The sequence below is a fragment of the Salvelinus alpinus genome, chromosome 23 (genome assembly GCF_045679555.1).
Source record: "Salvelinus alpinus chromosome 23, SLU_Salpinus.1, whole genome shotgun sequence".
Lineage (NCBI taxonomy): Eukaryota > Metazoa > Chordata > Actinopteri > Salmoniformes > Salmonidae > Salvelinus > Salvelinus alpinus.
The window spans coordinates 48847751-48865552 of record NC_092108.1 but is presented as its reverse complement, the minus strand read 5'-3'; the positions used below and the strand labels follow the sequence as shown (position 1 = coordinate 48865552).

The window sequence follows — 17802 nt, the reverse complement described above, 5'->3', positions numbered from 1 at the left end:
CTTAACTATCATCTATTCACAATAATTTACTTTAATAAAACATTTCAGTTATTGTGTATATTACATTTGTTTTCTTTGATTACTTTATTATATAATTACAAGTAATCACCTCCTTTCTATAGAGTTGCTGGCTATGACTGACAAAATCCCTATTTTAGTAGTTCTTCAAAGTAAATAAGGCATACTTTTATGACTGCTAAATACTAACTATCAGTCATTTAGATCATGTATTTTCAGGTAGAGATACCTCGTGAAGCAACTGCTCCCCTCTCCATCATGCATTCTTCTGTCTCTTTTACATTGCAGGCATAAACTAAAATGGAAAGAGGAATCCTTAGAAGCAGCCATTGTGATTATTTAGCAATCTCGGATAAACAGTGCCGGGTAACAAAGCTCCCGTTAACCTGTAAACTAGTACCACCCCATTTTGAAAAGCCTGCCTTCGAGGGTGAAACAAGGAAGTAGGTCTCCGGTCAGGATGTAGTCTTTACAAAGCCAGGGAAAATGAGTCAACCTAGATAACATGCAATGTCCATGCAGATAGGAACATCTTTGAAATGTCCAATGGCTCTATTGAATAAGGACAACCATATCTATTAGCCACTAGCAATGTCCAGCCAACCTTTTGATACAGTACGCAGTATCAAAACTGTCACATGTAACAAAACAAAGGGCACGATGGTAGATGGCATCCAAAGGTTTAAGAGTAGCATCAGAAGCACTTTGATAAATAATATCACCATAATCAAGAACAGATAAAAGGTTGACTGAATAATCTGCTTCCTACTGCTTAGAGTGAGGATCTGTTTCTGTAGAAAAAGCCAACTTTGAATCTTAGTTTCTTAACCCCATCAATCACGATGGCCTGAGTTCTGTCACTAAGATAATCATGAAACCATGAACAGGCATCAGAGCTCAGGCCCTATTCAATTAAATAGCATGATCAACAGTATCAAAAGCTTTTGACAGGTCCATAAACAAAGCAGTACATTTCAGTTTAGTGTCTAAAACATTGACAAGATCATTAACAATTAAAGTGGCTGCTGTAATCGTGCTATGGCGAGGCCTAAACCCTGATTGGTTTACATTCAAAATACATTTCTCAGATTAAAAAAGAGCAAAGTTGTACATTTACCAAGGATTCAAGAATCTTAGCTAGACCAGGAAGCCTTGAAATGGGGTGATTATTATTAACATCAGTACTGTTATTAAGATCACTACTACTACTATGTAGTGAGACTTGGGGGAAAAAACCCTAATGGATGTCTAGCAGTGAAGTTTCCCTTTAAGACCGCTGCAGTGCGTCTCATCTTATGTATCTGAAGTGGGCTTTAGGCATTAACACATTTTAGTAAAGCAGTTTAGTTGCATGAAATGACGACAAACATCAAAACATATATCAAAGGAATGTTTATTCAGAGGATAGCAATTCCACACAAACAGATCCCATTACCAATAGTTCAACTCCAAATTATTCCAGTTTTTTTTGTTGCATCAACCTCAAAATCCTTCAAAACAATTAGCAAAATTCATGGTGAAAGAGAAAAACAAAAACATGGGTAACAACAGTCAAATATGTGCTCTTAAATGTGAGCGTCGACAATGGTGTTGGGGGCGGTTGAAAAGTGGGAGAGGGGAGGTGAGGCGGTAGGGGAGGGACGTCTTAGACGTAGGCTTTGGTGGAGTCCGGCTCAGACCTGGCGGCAGGTGCGTAGATCGTTTTAGGCTGACTTGTTGCGTAGTACCCTCTGGATTACATCAAAGACAGAACAGAAGGTCAGAGAGGGGCAGACAAACTAAACAACAGGTGAAAAAGTGGCACAAAACGTAAATGAGACAAAACAAGTGGACTGAACAAAATTCAAAGTGAAGCTTAAGGAAAAACAAGGGAGGCAGACAAAACACATGAAACAAGTGAGACACAGAAGTAGAAGACCAAAAAAGGACATGTGACAGTGAGGTAGGTTACAGTAGTGTTTCTCAACTCCAGTCCTCGTGTACCCCACATTTGAGTTTAATGAGGTATGCTTGAGTGGGTCTAGAACAAAACATTTGTAACATGGGGGGGTAAAGAAGTGGAGTTTAAGAACGCTGAACTACAGGGTATGTGAAGGTACTGATGAGAGGCGAAGGAAGTCGAATGAAAGACCTACGCTTTAGGCTTTTCACTTTTTGCCCTCTTGCAGGCACAGCAGAGAAGAGATCCTCCCAGCATGGACAGAGAGGCTGCGCCCCAGCCCAGGAAGAGACCAGTGCCCAACTCAAACCTGCACACAAAAGAAATCAGTAAGGAACAAAACAATATTTATGTAGTTATGTATTATTATGTGCATCAAAGGGTGTGTCACATCTTCTATGTGTATGAATTTAATTTACTTTTGTGGTTGCTGAAAAAATTGTTTTGCTTGGTCTTTCCACTTACTTCACCCCACCAAAGAATGGGTTGTTAAAGTCCTGTACAACTCGGGTGGCGTACCAAGAACAGCAGATCAACTCGCAGAGACCTGTAGAAGAGAAAGACACTTTCTATGAGAGAGATGAAACGCAGAAGAGACATGTGAGGTTAGGGAAGGAGGGAAGGAAGGAAAGAAAGAAAGAGGAAGGTAGACAGAAAAAGGAAAATGTAAAGAGAGAACAGGGAAAGCTGAAACGAAACAGAATGAAGAAACGAGAGGTGAAGGTGTAAAGGGGGTGGGAAGGGAAAAAAATGGGATGATAGCAAGATGAGAGAGAAGTGAACCACGGTGAACAAAATAAAGACGTGAAAAAGGGACCCAATGACAAAACAAGAAAAAGATATCTGACAGGACACCTCTTACTCTGACGCTGGGTAACGTATATCAGAACAGTTAGGGATATCAAATTCTGTTAACTTTTCCAAACGTAATGAGTTTTTCAGAAAAACAGGAACCATAGGAAAGTTTCTGCAACTTTGCAACAATAGGTAGTAAATCTGAACTCACCAGCGAGGATAAAGAGACATCCACCAGTCACGGCAATCTTGGCCTTTGCCTGCTCCGTGGCACTGCCAATCTTAATGCACTTTAGCCCCAGCAGAGACACGATCATAGACACCAGCCCTAAGAGCAGACTGATGATCATCAGGGCACGGCTCGCCTGTACATGGCCTGAGGGGAGGGGAAGGAAGGGAAGAGAGAGACGAGAGGAAGAGTTGCATATTAAAACACAGCTACACATCAGCTACACAACATTAAGTTGGAGAGTAATTTGTCAGCTTAATTTGGAAACTCTATACATACATAATTACTGGTTTGTTGGTGGACTAGACTAAGACAATGGTAGACATTTTCAAAGGAGTACTATCAAATGTCCCAAGAAAGACACAATGCAGAGAACATGTCCTTTATAAATGGCAAGGAACTGTATTTTGAACATGAAAAAATAGCATACTTATGCTAAAGGTGAAACTTAACAAAACATCCCAGGATATGTCCATAGTGGTATTGTAATAAAAATAAGTTTTAAATCCCAGCCCATCACATTTCTAAACTGAATTTAATCTGACCAATTTTCAGCAGTTACTCATAAGGTTGTTATTAGCTAGTTGATATATTTTTGCAATTCAACTGTATACTGTATCAATCTACAAATCACCCTTTAGATTGCAGATAACTGCTATCAAAGCCAAACACCTAATAACCAAGTTTAATTTCTGCCTATAATTAGATCTGCTACTTTGACACTGGCCAAGGTGCAGTAGATTCCCTCCATTTCCTTGTCATAGGAGCACAAAATGTCCACCATTATGACACACCTCATTGGCATTAGGAAGGAGAGAAAGATAGAGATTCAATTCTAGAAGAGAATTCAAATGTGACCTAGCGGTTAAAGCTTTGGGCCAGTAACTGAAAAGTCGCTGGTTCGAATACCCGACACGACAACATCTGTCAATATGCCTTTGAGCAAGGCTGTTAACCCAAATTTGGACCAGGGGTGCTGTACTACTATGGCTGACCCTGTAAACTGCACCTTATCTGAAACTTTCTTAAAGAGTTAACATTATTTTAAAGTTGTAATGTTAAAAACGCCTACATTTGAAGTTACATTTAGGCGGGAAAGCAGTAGGTCCGTAATGCACCCAAAGGATGTTCATATTAGCCTTTTTCATGAAAGCTCACAGAAAACAATGCAAAGATACATTTATCTTCTTACCATGGTAGAAAGTAATTGGACATAATTATTGTTAATAGTTACATTATCTTAATTTAACCATATCAGATATAGGCACAGGTGTGCCCTGACCTCTCCCCACCAAAGATGCCAGTCACTCTAAGACTGGCAATGCTGGGTCTTGTTCAGTAAAGCACACCAAAAGAAAAACATTTTAAAAACATTTTGCAATTGACAACGAGAATTAGTGTCATTTGACCAATTCAGGTTGTACCTCCCCATTTACACTCCGTTTCAAGGTGTTTTCTCCCTGGTTGAAGTGTCTGAGTTGGTGGTAACGGTTAGAACGGTTAGACTACTCGTTCTTACCGGGCAGGCCGAGCAGGGACTCGAAGTCGCGGCACTCGGCGATTCCAGAGCTGTCTTCGGCACAGGAGTGCCACAGGTTCTCATACTGTCGGGTGGAGATGATGACGCTGCCAGAGACGGAGGACACCTTCCAGTAGTCGTTGGCGAGAGCCGTACCAGTGATCAGCCAGCTGGCGATACACATGAAGAATCCGGTTGCCTCCACAGCGGTCGACATGGTCGAAACCTTTCACACCTTTCACACGAAACGGAATGGATTCCCAAAATACACAGAAAATACAGAACTACTAAAAAAATCAAGAAAAATGTAATGATGCAAAAAACGACACTACACTACAGACAGGGTATGACCTAAAAACAACCTTTTAAAATCTTCCAATGTATGCAGAGAGGACTGAAGGTAGAGATGTGTGGGTTGGATGTTAGCTAGTGTCTCTATCTGTTCGTTGTGCTTCCTATATCTCAGGTCCCTGGCTCTGACATGAGGACTTTACACCCTACCAGGGGCCATAAAGTTAGTGGAGCCGCACCCGTATGGGCCCTCTCTACCACCTCCCCCACTTCTCACCAACCCTACTGATTATGATGACGTGATGAGGATGGAAGACCTTAGTGGCCACACCCAAACCAGGCCCTCGATACTCTCGCCTCCTGCTCTGCTCCATTCGCCTAAGTTTGTGTTGACAATGATGATGATGAAGATGATGATGAAGGGAATAGTCACTTCCTCTGTTGTGGTGACAACATGATGTCTGTTTCCTATCGTAAAGGGAAGACATATCTGGCACCTCCTCGTCATGTTTTGGTGTTCTGTAATTGAACCCCCAAATCAAAACTTTGGTGCTGTCACAATAAGTCTAGAAGTCTAAATGCACGTTTAGTAAAAATGTTTTTAATCAATTATTGGACTTAGCTACAACAGCATCGGCTGTCAAAATATTACAGGTTTTGACTTAATTTGACATTAATAACTGACCCATTTGATACATTTACATGTTCTCCTGCTAGAAGATGGTACTCGAAATGGGTCACTGAACAAACTGTCATAGATGAAAACACCACTGAAATATCCTTGCTAATGATTGCCAAGAAACGAAGATAATGATTTTATGACCATATGAATTTCCCTCCTGTCGCTAAGCCACAAAAATGCTATGCGAAACAGCTACTCATTGTTGTGTGTGTGCTTGTGATTCCAACTGTGGGTGACCTTATAAGGAATTAATCGATACTACTACACAGATGAAAAATTGTTTGGTGACCAATGAAATATGTTGCTGCACTGTAGTACATTGTTCTGATATTTAATACTTGTATGGTTAAACTGTAACATAGTCAATCCGTCTTCAACTGCTCCTGCTCTGACAGCTTTCAATGTCAGCTATCAATATTAGTTTGCCCTCTCTTATATCTCAAAGAAATAGTTGGGCATATTTTTTTTCTTCGCACAATATGTGCATGCTTAATGGTGTCGTTCTACATCGACGGGTGTTATTATCGTTTTACCTTCCGCTGTTCATGTTTAGTATTAAAGAGGTTTCTCTTTTTATACCTTGGGTGTGCCTACTGTGGTTTCAGCTTGCAAAGATTAGACCTACATCAAGTTTACAACATAGGTTTCCACAACATAGGCTCAGAACAGGCATGGTGAATTAAATATTTGATACCACATACAATATTTGTTATTTCAAAAAATAGTTGAACCCTTCAACCGAAGAACCATGGTGACATGGTATATTTCTAGTTGTATAGTCAATATAAATCATCCATCGTCTTGATATTCAGACTATAAATATACAAATTGTACAGTACAATACATGTCCATGTCAGTTGAGAACACTGATCATTACAGGGAACTTAAAATGAGATACAAAATCAGTAATCAGCTGAAAAGGAAAAACGCACATATATGGTTCTTCGGTTGAAGGATTCAGTTTTTGGAGTGTGTAGCATCTTTGTAGACTAGCACCCTATCAAAAAATTGAGGAATGTTTTTTTTTGCTTTTTGGGGGTGGCACCAAAGCATTTGAAGTTGTTCCACAGGTCTCCATAAACACCGTTTCAGTGGTTCTTGGGAAACTCAGTATTGCTCGTCTTGCACATATATACATGTGTACAGGAAAAACAGGAAGTTACAAGATCATGTACTCTAAATATGAAGTTGGATGAATCACCTGAGCAATAAACACAATTATGTTCAGTCTCAGTTAAATCATTTGACTGAGACTGAAAACATTTGGTCTAACCGAGAGCTATTCAAAATCTTTGAGCCTGCAATTGTTTCAGAAGAGATGATTTCTCTCTTGAGAACAACTTTTGAAGAAACGCATCTGTAAAAATGTATGTTGGACAATTTCAATTAGAACCATAGGGTGGTGGGGTTTAAAGTGTTCGCTTTGGTTTAGGATATACAGTGCCTAGTGAAAGTCTGCACACCTCTTGCACTGTCTTCACATTTTACTGCCTTAAAATTAAATAAAAAAAGGGATTAAATTAGTGTTTTTCCCTACAGATCTACACAACATACTCCCCATTTTTAACGTAAAATAATAAATATATACATTTTCCCAAATAAAAAAAACAGCAACCTGAAAATGTCTTGATTGTGTATGTCTTCACACCCCAGAGTTAATACTTGGTGGAAGTACCTTCAGCAGTCATTCAAACAATGTCGGCTGAATTGCACAAAGATTCAACTAAGACTTCGGACAAAACTTTTTCAATACCTGGTTTGCATAACCATTGCTGCCTTAGTTAGCATTTACTGCTAGAAATCATAAGTTGAAATATCTTACCTACACTACCGGCAACCGATGTTGTTCAATTCTGTGAGCTGCTCCATGCTACAACCAGTGCTCTTGCTGCCTGATATTCTGCTGAAACTAGTTATGTGTGCGGCGCACATGTAAACATATTTCACGTGCTTTGCAATTGTGTACTTTATGCATGGTTTCTCTATTGTACTACATAATTGATACGGCATATACTGTACCACAAGTATATGCAGAGTAAATGAGTATATGCAATGCCCACAACAAAATGTGGGTATATGGGATGTACCTGTGCAGGTATTCCCAAACTGGGGTACCCCCAGGGGTACGCGCAATGCCGCTGGCATTGACCCCAACGGGGCTATACATTTGGGTGAGTTTTTTTGTTGTTGCCTGAGTAGCCTCGTTTCACTGCCCAAAATAAAATGAAAACATCTAGTGTTCAGTGAAATAACAACACAATGTCAAATACAGCTAGCCTAGTCAAATAATGAACAACCAATCACATTAACCATTACTCTCTCGATGGGAATTCCACTAATGGTCCGTATGTAGCCAAACGTAGCTGCTGCTCATTCCGTTTGCTCTAAAATGTATAAATGGTTAAAAAAAATAAGGTCCACGTCCATAGAGACACATACCAGCTCTACTGGTAGTACTGCTACTACCAGCAGTACTATACCTGCACCTGTCGATGACACAAGTTGTTCTGCTTCCACGAGCACATCCAATGCTAGCATCAGTAATTTAGCAATTGCCCAGCTAGCATGGACACTGACAGTTGTGAATCTGATGCAGCCAAAGAGCTACTGCCCCCTTACCTTCGAAAGAATCGAACAACAGACAGGGACGTTGGACCATCGAAGAGGCGCAAATATGATGAGAACTACATTGATTTGGGGTTCACTTATATTGGGAGTAGTGCCTTTCCTCAGCCACAGTGTGTTATATGTGCAAAAGTACTATCTCACAACTCGATGAAACCTTCACTCTTGCACAGACATTTAGAAACAAAACATACCAATTCGAAAAATAAGCCACGGGAGTTTTTGGAGCGAGAATTAAGACGACTTTCGAGTAGTAAGACATGTATAAACGCAACAGATACCAAATAATAAGAAGGGTCTAGAAGAGTCTTCTATTGTGAGCTACCGAGTGGCTAGGACATGCCCCATACTATTGCGGTGGACTTAATTCTTCCTGCTGCCGCAGATATGGATGGGACAATGCTGGGGGAATAGGCCCAAAAAACTATACAGACAATGCCTTCATCAAACAACACTGTTTCACAACGTATCAGTGACATTAGCTGACATTCCAAGATGGCGTAGCAGTGTAGGCGTGTTTTGTTTCGTCCTCTCGTGTACTTTTGTATTTTTCGTATTTTTTGTATATATTTAAGAAGAAAAAAATCTATCTCTTTTCGATTTTTAATTCGATTATAACTTCCGGTAACCTGCCTCACCCAATGTGATACGGAATCGCTATTATTTTTAACTTTGGAACACATTCAAGAACCTCCAGTAGCTAACCAGCTAATCAGCTACACGCTATTTAGTCATTTTTAGTCACTGCTAGCGGCTTTTACCTTCTGCACAGACACCAGCCCTGTTCTTAGCCTGGATATTACTCGCCAATCTACCAGCATCGGACTGTCTCTCCACAACAACGCCGGATTCCTGCCGTAATCCCTGAGCCACTACTTCTGATCCTCACAGCTAGCTTGCAGCTAGCTAGCTTGCACCCTCCCCTAACGCCACTGCCACGAAGCTAGCACCAGTTAGCAAACAAAATACTACAATACCTCTTTCGCCATCTGGCTTGGATTCTCTGTCGACACGGCGCCCCGCCGCACCACCATGTCTGGTCTGCCGACGAATACTCCATCCGCTGTGCCCTCAACCGGCCTCCCTCTGAGCAGACCACCCCCCGGGCTACTAACTTTAAACGCCGCGTGCTAGCATGGTGACGGCTTCCCTGTCCCATCTACTGCTCCCCCCTGGACACTATGATCACTTGGCTACATAGCTGATGCCTGCTGGACTGTCCATTAATCACGGTACTCCATTCTGTTTATTTGTGTTTATCTGTCGGCCCCAGCCGCGAACTCAGGCTCTGTGTGTAGTTAATCCGACCCTCTCTGCCTAGTCATCGCCATTTTACCTGCTGTTGTTGTGTTAGCTGACTAGCTGCTGTTGTCTCACCTGTTGTTTTAGCTAGCTCTCCCAATCAAGACCTGCGATTACTTTATGCATTACTATATGTCTCTCTCAAATATCAATATGCCTTGTATACTGTTGTTCGGGTTAGTTATCATTGTTTCAGTTTACAATGGAGCCCGTAGTTCCACTCCTAATACCTCTGATACCTCCTTTGTCCCACCAAATTTGCATCCTGTAGCTCTAACTCCAAAAAGTTCTGGTACACTGTAAAGTCCATGGAGAACAAGAGCACCTCCTCCCAGCTGCCCACTGCACTGAGGCTAGGTAACACGGTCACCACCGATAAATCCGTGATAATCAAAGACTTCAACAAGCATTTCTCAACGGCTGGCCATGCCTTCCTCCTGGCTACTCCAACCTTGGCCAACAGCTCCGCCCCCCCCCCGCTGCTACTCGCCCAAGCCTCCCCAGCTTCTCCTTTACCCAAATCCAGATAGCAGATGTTCTGAAAGAGCTGCAAAACCTGGACCCATACAAATCAGCTGGGCTTGACAATCTGGACCCTCTATTTCTGAAACTGTCCGCCGCCATTGTCGCACCCCATATTACCAGCCTGTTCAACCTCTCCTTCGTATCATCTGAGATCCCCAAGGATTGGAAAGCTGCCGCGGTCATCCCCCTCTTCAAAGGGGGAGACACCCTGGACCCAAACTGTTACAGACCTATATCCATCCTGCCCTGCCTATCTAAGGTCTTCGAAAGCCAAGTCAACAAACAGATCACTGACCATCTTGAATCCCACCGTACCTTCTCCGCTGTGCAATCCGGTTTCCGAGCCGGTCACGGGTGCACCTCAGCCACGCTCAAGGTACTAAACGATATCATAACCGCCATCGATAAAAGACAGTACTGTGCAGCCGTCTTCATCGACCTGGCCAAGGCTTTCGACTCTGTCAATCACCATATTCTTATCGGCAGACTCAGTAGCCTCGGTTTTTCGAATGACTGCCGTGCCTGGTTCACCAACTACTTCGCAGACAGAGTTCAGTGTGTCAAATCGGAGGGCATGTTGTCCGGTCCTCTGGCAGTCTCTATGGGGGTACCACAGGGTTCAATTCTCGGGCCGACTCTTTTCTCTGTATATATCAATGATGTTGCTCTTGCTGCGGGCAATTCCCTGATCCACCTCTACGCAGACGACACCATTCTGTATACTTCTGGCCCTTCCTTGGACACTGTGCTATCTAACCTCCAAACGAGCTTCAATGTCATACAACACTCCTTCCGTGGCCTCCAACTGCTCTTAAACGCTAGTAAAACCAAATGCATGCTTTTCAACCGGTCGCTGCCTGACCCGCACGCCCGACTAGCATCACCACCCTGGATGGTTCCGACCTAGAATATGTGGACATCTATAAGTACCTAGGTGTCTGGCTAGACTGCAAACTCTCCTTCCAGACTCATATCAAACATCTCCAATCCAAAATCAAATCAAGAATCGGCTTTCTATTTCGCAACAAAGCCTCCTTCACTCACGCCGCCAAACTTACCCTAGTAAAACTGACTATCCTACCGATCCTCGACTTCGGCGATGTCATCTACAAAATAGCTTCCAATACTCTACTCAGCAAACTGGATGCAGTTTATCACAGTGCCATCCGTTTTGTTACTAAAGCACCTTATACCACCCACCACTGCGACCTGTATGCTCTAGTCGGCTGGCCCTTGCTACATGTTCGTCGTCAGACCCACTGGCTCCAGGTCATCTACAAGGCCATGCTAGGTAAAGCGCCGCCTTATCTCAGTTCACTGGTCACGATGGCAACACCCACCCGTAGCACGCGCTCCAGCAGGTGTATCTCACTGATCATCCCTAAAGCCAAAACCTAATTTGGCCGCCTTTCCTTCCAGTTCTCTGCTGCCTGCGACTGGAACGAATTGCAAAAATCTCTGAAGTTGGAGACTTTTATCTCCCTCAACAACTTTAAACATCTGCTATCTGAGCAGCTAACCGATCGCTGCAGCTGTACATAGTCCATCGGTATATAGCCCACCCAATTTACCTACCTCATCCCCATACTGTTTTTATTTATTTACTTTTCTGCTCTTTTGCACACCAGTATCTCTACTTGCACATGATCATCTGATGATTTATCACCCCAGTGTTAATCTGCTAAATTGTAATTATTCGCTCCTATGGCCTATTTATTGCCTACCTCCTCATGCCTTTTGCACACATTGTATATTGATTCTCTTTTTTTTTTTTTTCTCTCTTTTTTTTCTTCCTACTATGTTATTGACTTGTTTATTGTTTACTCCATGTGTAACTCTGTGTTGTTGTCTGTTCACACTGCTATGCTTTATCTTGGCCAGGTCGCAGTTGCAAATGAGAACTTGTTCTCAACTAGCCTACCTGGTTAAATAAAGGTGAAATAAAATTTAAAAAAATAAACATGGCAGGAGATGTTTTGAAACAGTTACTGCTTCACATACAAGCCAGTGAATTCTATGCGTTACAGGTGGATGAGTCAACAGACGTGGCGTGCTTGGCACAGCTGGTATATGTCCGTTACGTTCATGGGGGGTCAATTAAGGAAGACATCCTCTTCTGCAAACCACTGGAAACCAGGACAACAGGAGAGGATATTTTTTTAAGTACTGAACAGCTTTGTGACATCAAATGGACTTTGGTGGTTAAGGTGTGTTGGTAGCAGTACTGATGGTGCAAAAGCCATGACAGAGAGACATAGTGGAGCAGTAAAGCGCGTGCAAGCAGTTGCTCCCGATGCCACTTCTGTACACTGGAGCATCCGCCACTTCCATACAGTGCAGCATCCACCGAGAGGCTCTTGCTGCCAAGGGAATGCCTGACAGACGTTTTGGACACTACAGTGAAAATGGCTAACTTCGTTAAAGCAAGGCCCCTGAACTCTTGTGTATTTTCTGTAATATGCAATGATATGGGCAGTGACCATGTAACGCTTTTACAACATACAGAAGTGCGCTGGTTATCAAGGGTCAAAGTATTGACATGTTTATTTTTTTAAATTGAGAGACAAGCTTAAAGTTTTCTTTACTGACCATAATTTTCACTTGTCTGATCGCTTGCATGATGACGAGTTTCTCATACGACTGGCCTATTTGGGTGATGTTTTTTCTCACCTGAATTTTCTGAATCTAGGATTACAGGGACTCTCCCCAACTATATTCAATGTGCGAGACAAAATTGAGGCTATGATTAAGAAGTTGGAGCTCTTGTCTGTCTGCATTAACAAGTACAATACAGGTTTTTCCATCATTGTATGATTTTTTGTGTGCAAAGGAAGTCAAGCTTACGGACAATGTGAAATGTGATATAGCAAAGCACCAGAGTGAGTTGGGTGCGCAATTACGCAGGTATCTTCCTGAAACAGATGACACAAACAACTGGATTCGTTATCCCTTTCATGCCATGCCTCCAGTACACTTACCGATATATGAACGAGAGAACCTCATCGAAATTGCAACAAGCGGTTCTGTGAAAATTGAATTTAATCAGAGCCACTGACAGATTTCTGGATTGGGCTGCGCTCAGAGTAACCTGCCTTGGCAAATCGGGCTGTTAAGACACTGATGCACTTTGCAACCACGTACCTATGTAAGAGTGGATTCTTGGCTCACTAGCATGAAAACTAAATACAGGCACAGACTGTGTGTGGGAAATTATTTAAGACTGAGACTCTCTCCAATACAGCCCAACATTGCAGTTATGTGCATCCTTTCAATGTGCATCCTGGTGAGTTATTCACAATTAATGAAGAAATAAAGTTTTATATGTAAGATGGCTAAATAAAGAGCAACATTTTTGATTATTATTATATTATTTTTTGTGCCCTGGTCCTATAAGAGCTCTTTGTCACTTCCCACGAGCCGTGTTGTGACAAAATCTCACATTCATTTTTGTTGAATAAATGTATCATATAGTGTGTGTGTGTGGCAGGCTTACAATGATGGCAAAAAACAACACTTGAGAGTGAGCTGACCCTGGTGCTGGAGCTGGAGCCTGAATGTACATACACCTAGGTTGGAGTCATTAAAACTTGTTTTTCAAGCACTCCACAAAACTATAGTTTTGGCAAGTTGGTTAGGACACACAAAAAAAAAGTACAAGTAATTTTCCCAAAAATTGTTTACTGACAGATTATTTCACTTATAATTCACTGTATCACAATTCCAGTGGGTCAGAAGTTTACATACACTAAGTTGACTGTGCCTTTAACAGTTTGGAAAATTCCAGAAAATTATGTAATGGTTTTAGAAGCTTCTGATAGGCTAATTGACCTCATTTGAGTCACCAGTGGATGTATTTCAAGGCCTACCTTCAAACTCAGTGCGTCTTTGCTTGACATCATGGGAAAATCAAAAGAAATCAGCCAAGACCTCAGAATTTTTTTTGTAGACCTCCACAAGTTTGGTTCATCCTTGGGAGCAATTTCCAAATGCCTGAAGGTACCACGTTCATCTGTACAATCAATAGTACGCAAGTATAAACACCATGGGACCACGCAGCGTCATACCGCTCAGGAAGGAGACGCGTTCTGTCTCTTAGAGATGAACGTACTTTGGTGCGAAAAGTGCAAATCAATCCCAGAACAACAGCAAAGGACCTTGTGAAGAAGCTGGAGGAAACAGGTACAAAAGTATCTATATGCACAGTAAAATGAGTCCTATATCGACATAAAATGAAAGGCCGCTCAGCAAGGAAGAAGTCACTGCTCTCAAACCGCCATAAAAAGCCAGACTACGGTTTGCAACTGCACATGGGGACAAAGATCGTACTTTTTGGAGAAATGTCCTCTGGTCTTATGAAACAGAAATAGAACTGTTTGGCCATAATGACCATCGTTATGTTTGGAGGAAAGAGGGGGAGGATTGCAAGCCAAAGAACACCATCCCAACTGTGAAGCACGGGGGTGGCAGCATCATGTTGTGTGGGGTGCTTTGCTGAAGGAGGGACTGGTGCACCTCACAAAATAGATGGCATCATGAGGTAGGGAAATTATGTGGATATATTGAAGCAATATCTCAAGACATCAGTCAGGAAGTTAAATCTTGGTCGCAATGTCACGACTTCCGCCGAAATCGGCTCCTCTCCTTGTTCGGGCAGCGTTCGGCGGTCGACGTCACCGGCTTTCTAGCCATCGCCGCTCCATTTTTCATTTATCCATTTATTTTGTCTTGTTCCCTGCACACCTGGTTTTCATTCCCCAATCACACTACATGTATTTATTCCTCTGTTCCCCTTCATGTCTTTGTGTGAGATTTGTTTTTGTGTTACGTGTCCATGTTGACGCGCTTTACTGGTATGCGTTTATTCCGTGTTTTATTTCACGAGGTATGTTATTTGTTTGTACATATTATTGTGACTGTTTGCCCGTTTGCACTTTTGCCAATTGGCTGGAGGTTTCGACGCAGTGGCGTCCGTCTGTTGGTTACTCCTGCCTTAATAAAGTGTGTGTATGTTCACAACTCTCTGCTCTCCTGCACCTGTCTCCGCTCCCAGTACGCACACCATTTGACAAGCAAATGGGTCTTCCAAACGGACAATGACCCCAAGCATACTTCCAAAGTTGTGGCAAATGGCTTAAGGACAACAAAGTCAAGGTATTGGAGTGGCCATCACAAAGCCCTGACCTCAATCCAATAGAAAATGTGTAGGCAGAACTGAAAAAGTGTGTGCGAGCAAGGAGGCCTACAAACCTGACTCAGTTACACCAGCTCTGTCAGGAGGAAGGGGCCAATTGTGAAAAACTGAGTTTAAATGTATTTGGCTAAGGTGTACAGTATGTTAACTTCCGACTTCAACTGTATAAAAAGTTTGGGAACCACTGCTGTATAGCATAGGTGAAATTGCCATGAGGGATGGGGACATCCCTCCATCCCCTAATATTTACAACAGGTCGATTAAATAAAATACAAATAAAACGTTTTGGGGAGGTGGGGGCCCTCTGGAGGTTGCATATGAACTCGTCATAAGCAATGGCAAAATGTGTACTTGCAGGAAATTAGCTTTTGTGGTCGACTTTGGGCTGAATGCAACTTCTGGCATTCTGGTCATGCGTGTAGCGACCAACATAGTTATTTCATTAGCTAAGCTAGCCACTTGTAGCTAGCTAGTAACTTTTGCAGTGTGTTTGTTTGTTTTATTTATAGGGGATAATGCACATTAATCATCATCAATATTACAATAATGCAACATCCATGTAAAAATGCCGGGGTTAGCCAAAAGCTAATTTGCACCCGTAGTCCCAAGGCAGCTAAGGACAATTACACAACCACAATACAAATACATTTACATTTACATTTAAGTCATTTAGCAGACGCTCTTATCCAGAGCGACTTACAAATTGGTGCATTCACCTTATGATATCCAGTGGAACAACCACTTTACAATAGTGCATCTAACTCTTTTAAGGGGGGGGGGGGTTAGAAGGATTACTTTATCCTATCCTAGGTATTCCTTAAAGAGGTGGGGTTTCAGGTGTCTCCGGAAGGTGGTGATTGACTCCGCTGACCTGGCGTCGTGAGGGAGTTTGTTCCACCATTGGGGTGCCAGAGCAGCGAACAGTTTTGACTGGGCTGAGCGGGAACTGTACTTCCTCAGAGGTAGGGAGGCGAGCAGGCCAGAGGTGGATGAACGCAGTGCCCTTGTTTGGGTGTAGGGCCTGATCAGAGCCTGAAGGTACGGAGGTGCCGTTCCCCTCACAGCTCCGTAGGCAAGCACCATGGTCTTGTAGCGGATGCGAGCTTCAACTGGAAGCCAGTGATACAATACTCACTAAAACAATACAAAATACATTACATCCAATAATGTATAATATATTATTTAAAAAATCTAACAACAACACTATCATCAACTGTTGTTTTACATATGAGGAACCACAGATAACTCATGTGTACAGGTTTGGATAGATTTTAGCCATGTTTTCAAAACAAATTTTAAAGTATAATAATCAGTGCAGCTTCTCAAGTCCATGGGCGTTGCATTACAGTATATTATATCTCTAACAGAGAAGACTGATTGGCTGATTTTACTGTGTTGAAAAGGGACAACGCAATCCCCTCTAGTTACTGCCCTTGTTATCCTGGAGGTGCTTTCCTTGAGCATGATATGCCGGCATAGATGTGGAGGGGCAAGACCATGCAGGATCTTAAAGACAAGGCTTGCATCTACATACTGCTTAAAACTTTCCAGACGAAATAAATTATGTTTGTAAATGATATGGCAATGGTGGTAACTGTTTGGTTTGTTATCAGAGTGATTCAATTGGTTTCAGAATAGTAGCTGACATCATTTCACAGGATTTGTTTGGGGATGTAAGCTGTAGAGATAGGTAAGAAATGTCACTTTTGCCAAATATTTTATTAATCCATTTTGTTAGTTTTAAGCATCAAATTACCTGGAATGTTGATCAGTTATGCAATTTAAAGCCAATATTTTAGAGTTTTTGCCCAGATTCGACCTTTAAAGTAAGCGTTTCCAGATTTCTATGAAATATGACCTATAATTTCTTACAATATGAGTGAAATAGTTTTCCTTCACAAAAACTGTTATTAAGTATGTTAAAAAAGAGCTTTTCTTTATGAGTTTTAGTTTAGAAAACGATTTCTTCGTAGAAGCGACAGTTACAGGGATGGTAAAAACAGCTTGATTGCCGTAGAAATATCAGGGAAACTGGGAAGAAGGGAGGAGTGCTTTAAATACAGCAGTTCTGAAACATATTTAATTGAGCCTCTTATTCTCTTTAATTGCTGGCCTCAACACGTTAGGGAAAGAGATTAACTGTATAGGAAGCTCTGGGAACAGGTCGTCTGGATACCGTAAAACACGCAAATTCAGACAAACAAAATGTGTAAACAGGTAGACCAGAAAAGCCACATCCCTGACTGGCAGATGAGTGGCATCCCTGATTAAAAGCACCTGCTGCTCATCGGTTGGTCCCTACAAACGCTGTTTTGAATTCAAATAAAATTGTACCTACACACTGCAGAAGGCTATAAAGCCGAAACGTCTGGGTATGCTATCCCTGATGCATTGAAAAGAATAACAAAATCAAAAACTTGAGCAAGCTTTATGCAACATGTTTTTGAGTGTGGACCCATTACACCTTTTGTTTGTCAGGATTAAAACAAACCCAACCTTTATTTACGTTGTGATGTAGACACGACCACAAGTCTCACAAAACTCAGTTTTGGAAGAGACAGACTTTATGATCAAATGTCACGACTTCCGCCGAATTCGGGTCCTCTCCTTGTTCGGTCGCCGGGTCTTCTAGCCATCGTCGATCCACTTTTCATTTTCCATTTGTTTTGTCTTGTTTCTCCACACC

At 42.0% G+C, this 17802-nt stretch overlaps 1 protein-coding gene across 1 annotated transcript; it reads right to left on the bottom strand.

Moving 5' to 3' along the window:
- Nucleotides 1-1395: 1395 nt before the first annotated feature.
- Nucleotides 1396-4974, bottom strand: cldn15la (claudin 15-like a). The gene is made up of 5 exons (XM_071362632.1): nt 4501-4974; nt 2964-3128; nt 2423-2504; nt 2154-2267; nt 1396-1748 (listed from the first exon to the last, which is right to left on the bottom strand). Exons 1-5 carry the CDS (start codon nt 4715-4717, stop codon nt 1664-1666), a joined length of 663 nt encoding a protein of 220 aa, XP_071218733.1. The 5' UTR covers nt 4718-4974; the 3' UTR covers nt 1396-1663.
- Nucleotides 4975-17802: the final 12828 nt, after the last annotated feature.

Bases quoted from the DNA above. Each gene is read 5' to 3' on its own strand.
- cldn15la (XM_071362632.1), bottom strand. From the start codon at position 4,717: ATGTCGACCGCTGTGGAGGCAACCGGATTCTTCATGTGTATCGCCAGC. The intron at 2,268-2,422 runs GTAAGTGGAAAG...TTTTGTGTGCAG, and splicing joins CCATTCTTTGGTGGGGTGAA to GTTTGAGTTGGGCACTGGTC. The intron at 1,749-2,153 runs GTAGGTCTTTCA...GATGTAATCCAG, and splicing joins AAAAGTGAAAAGCCTAAAGC to AGGGTACTACGCAACAAGTC.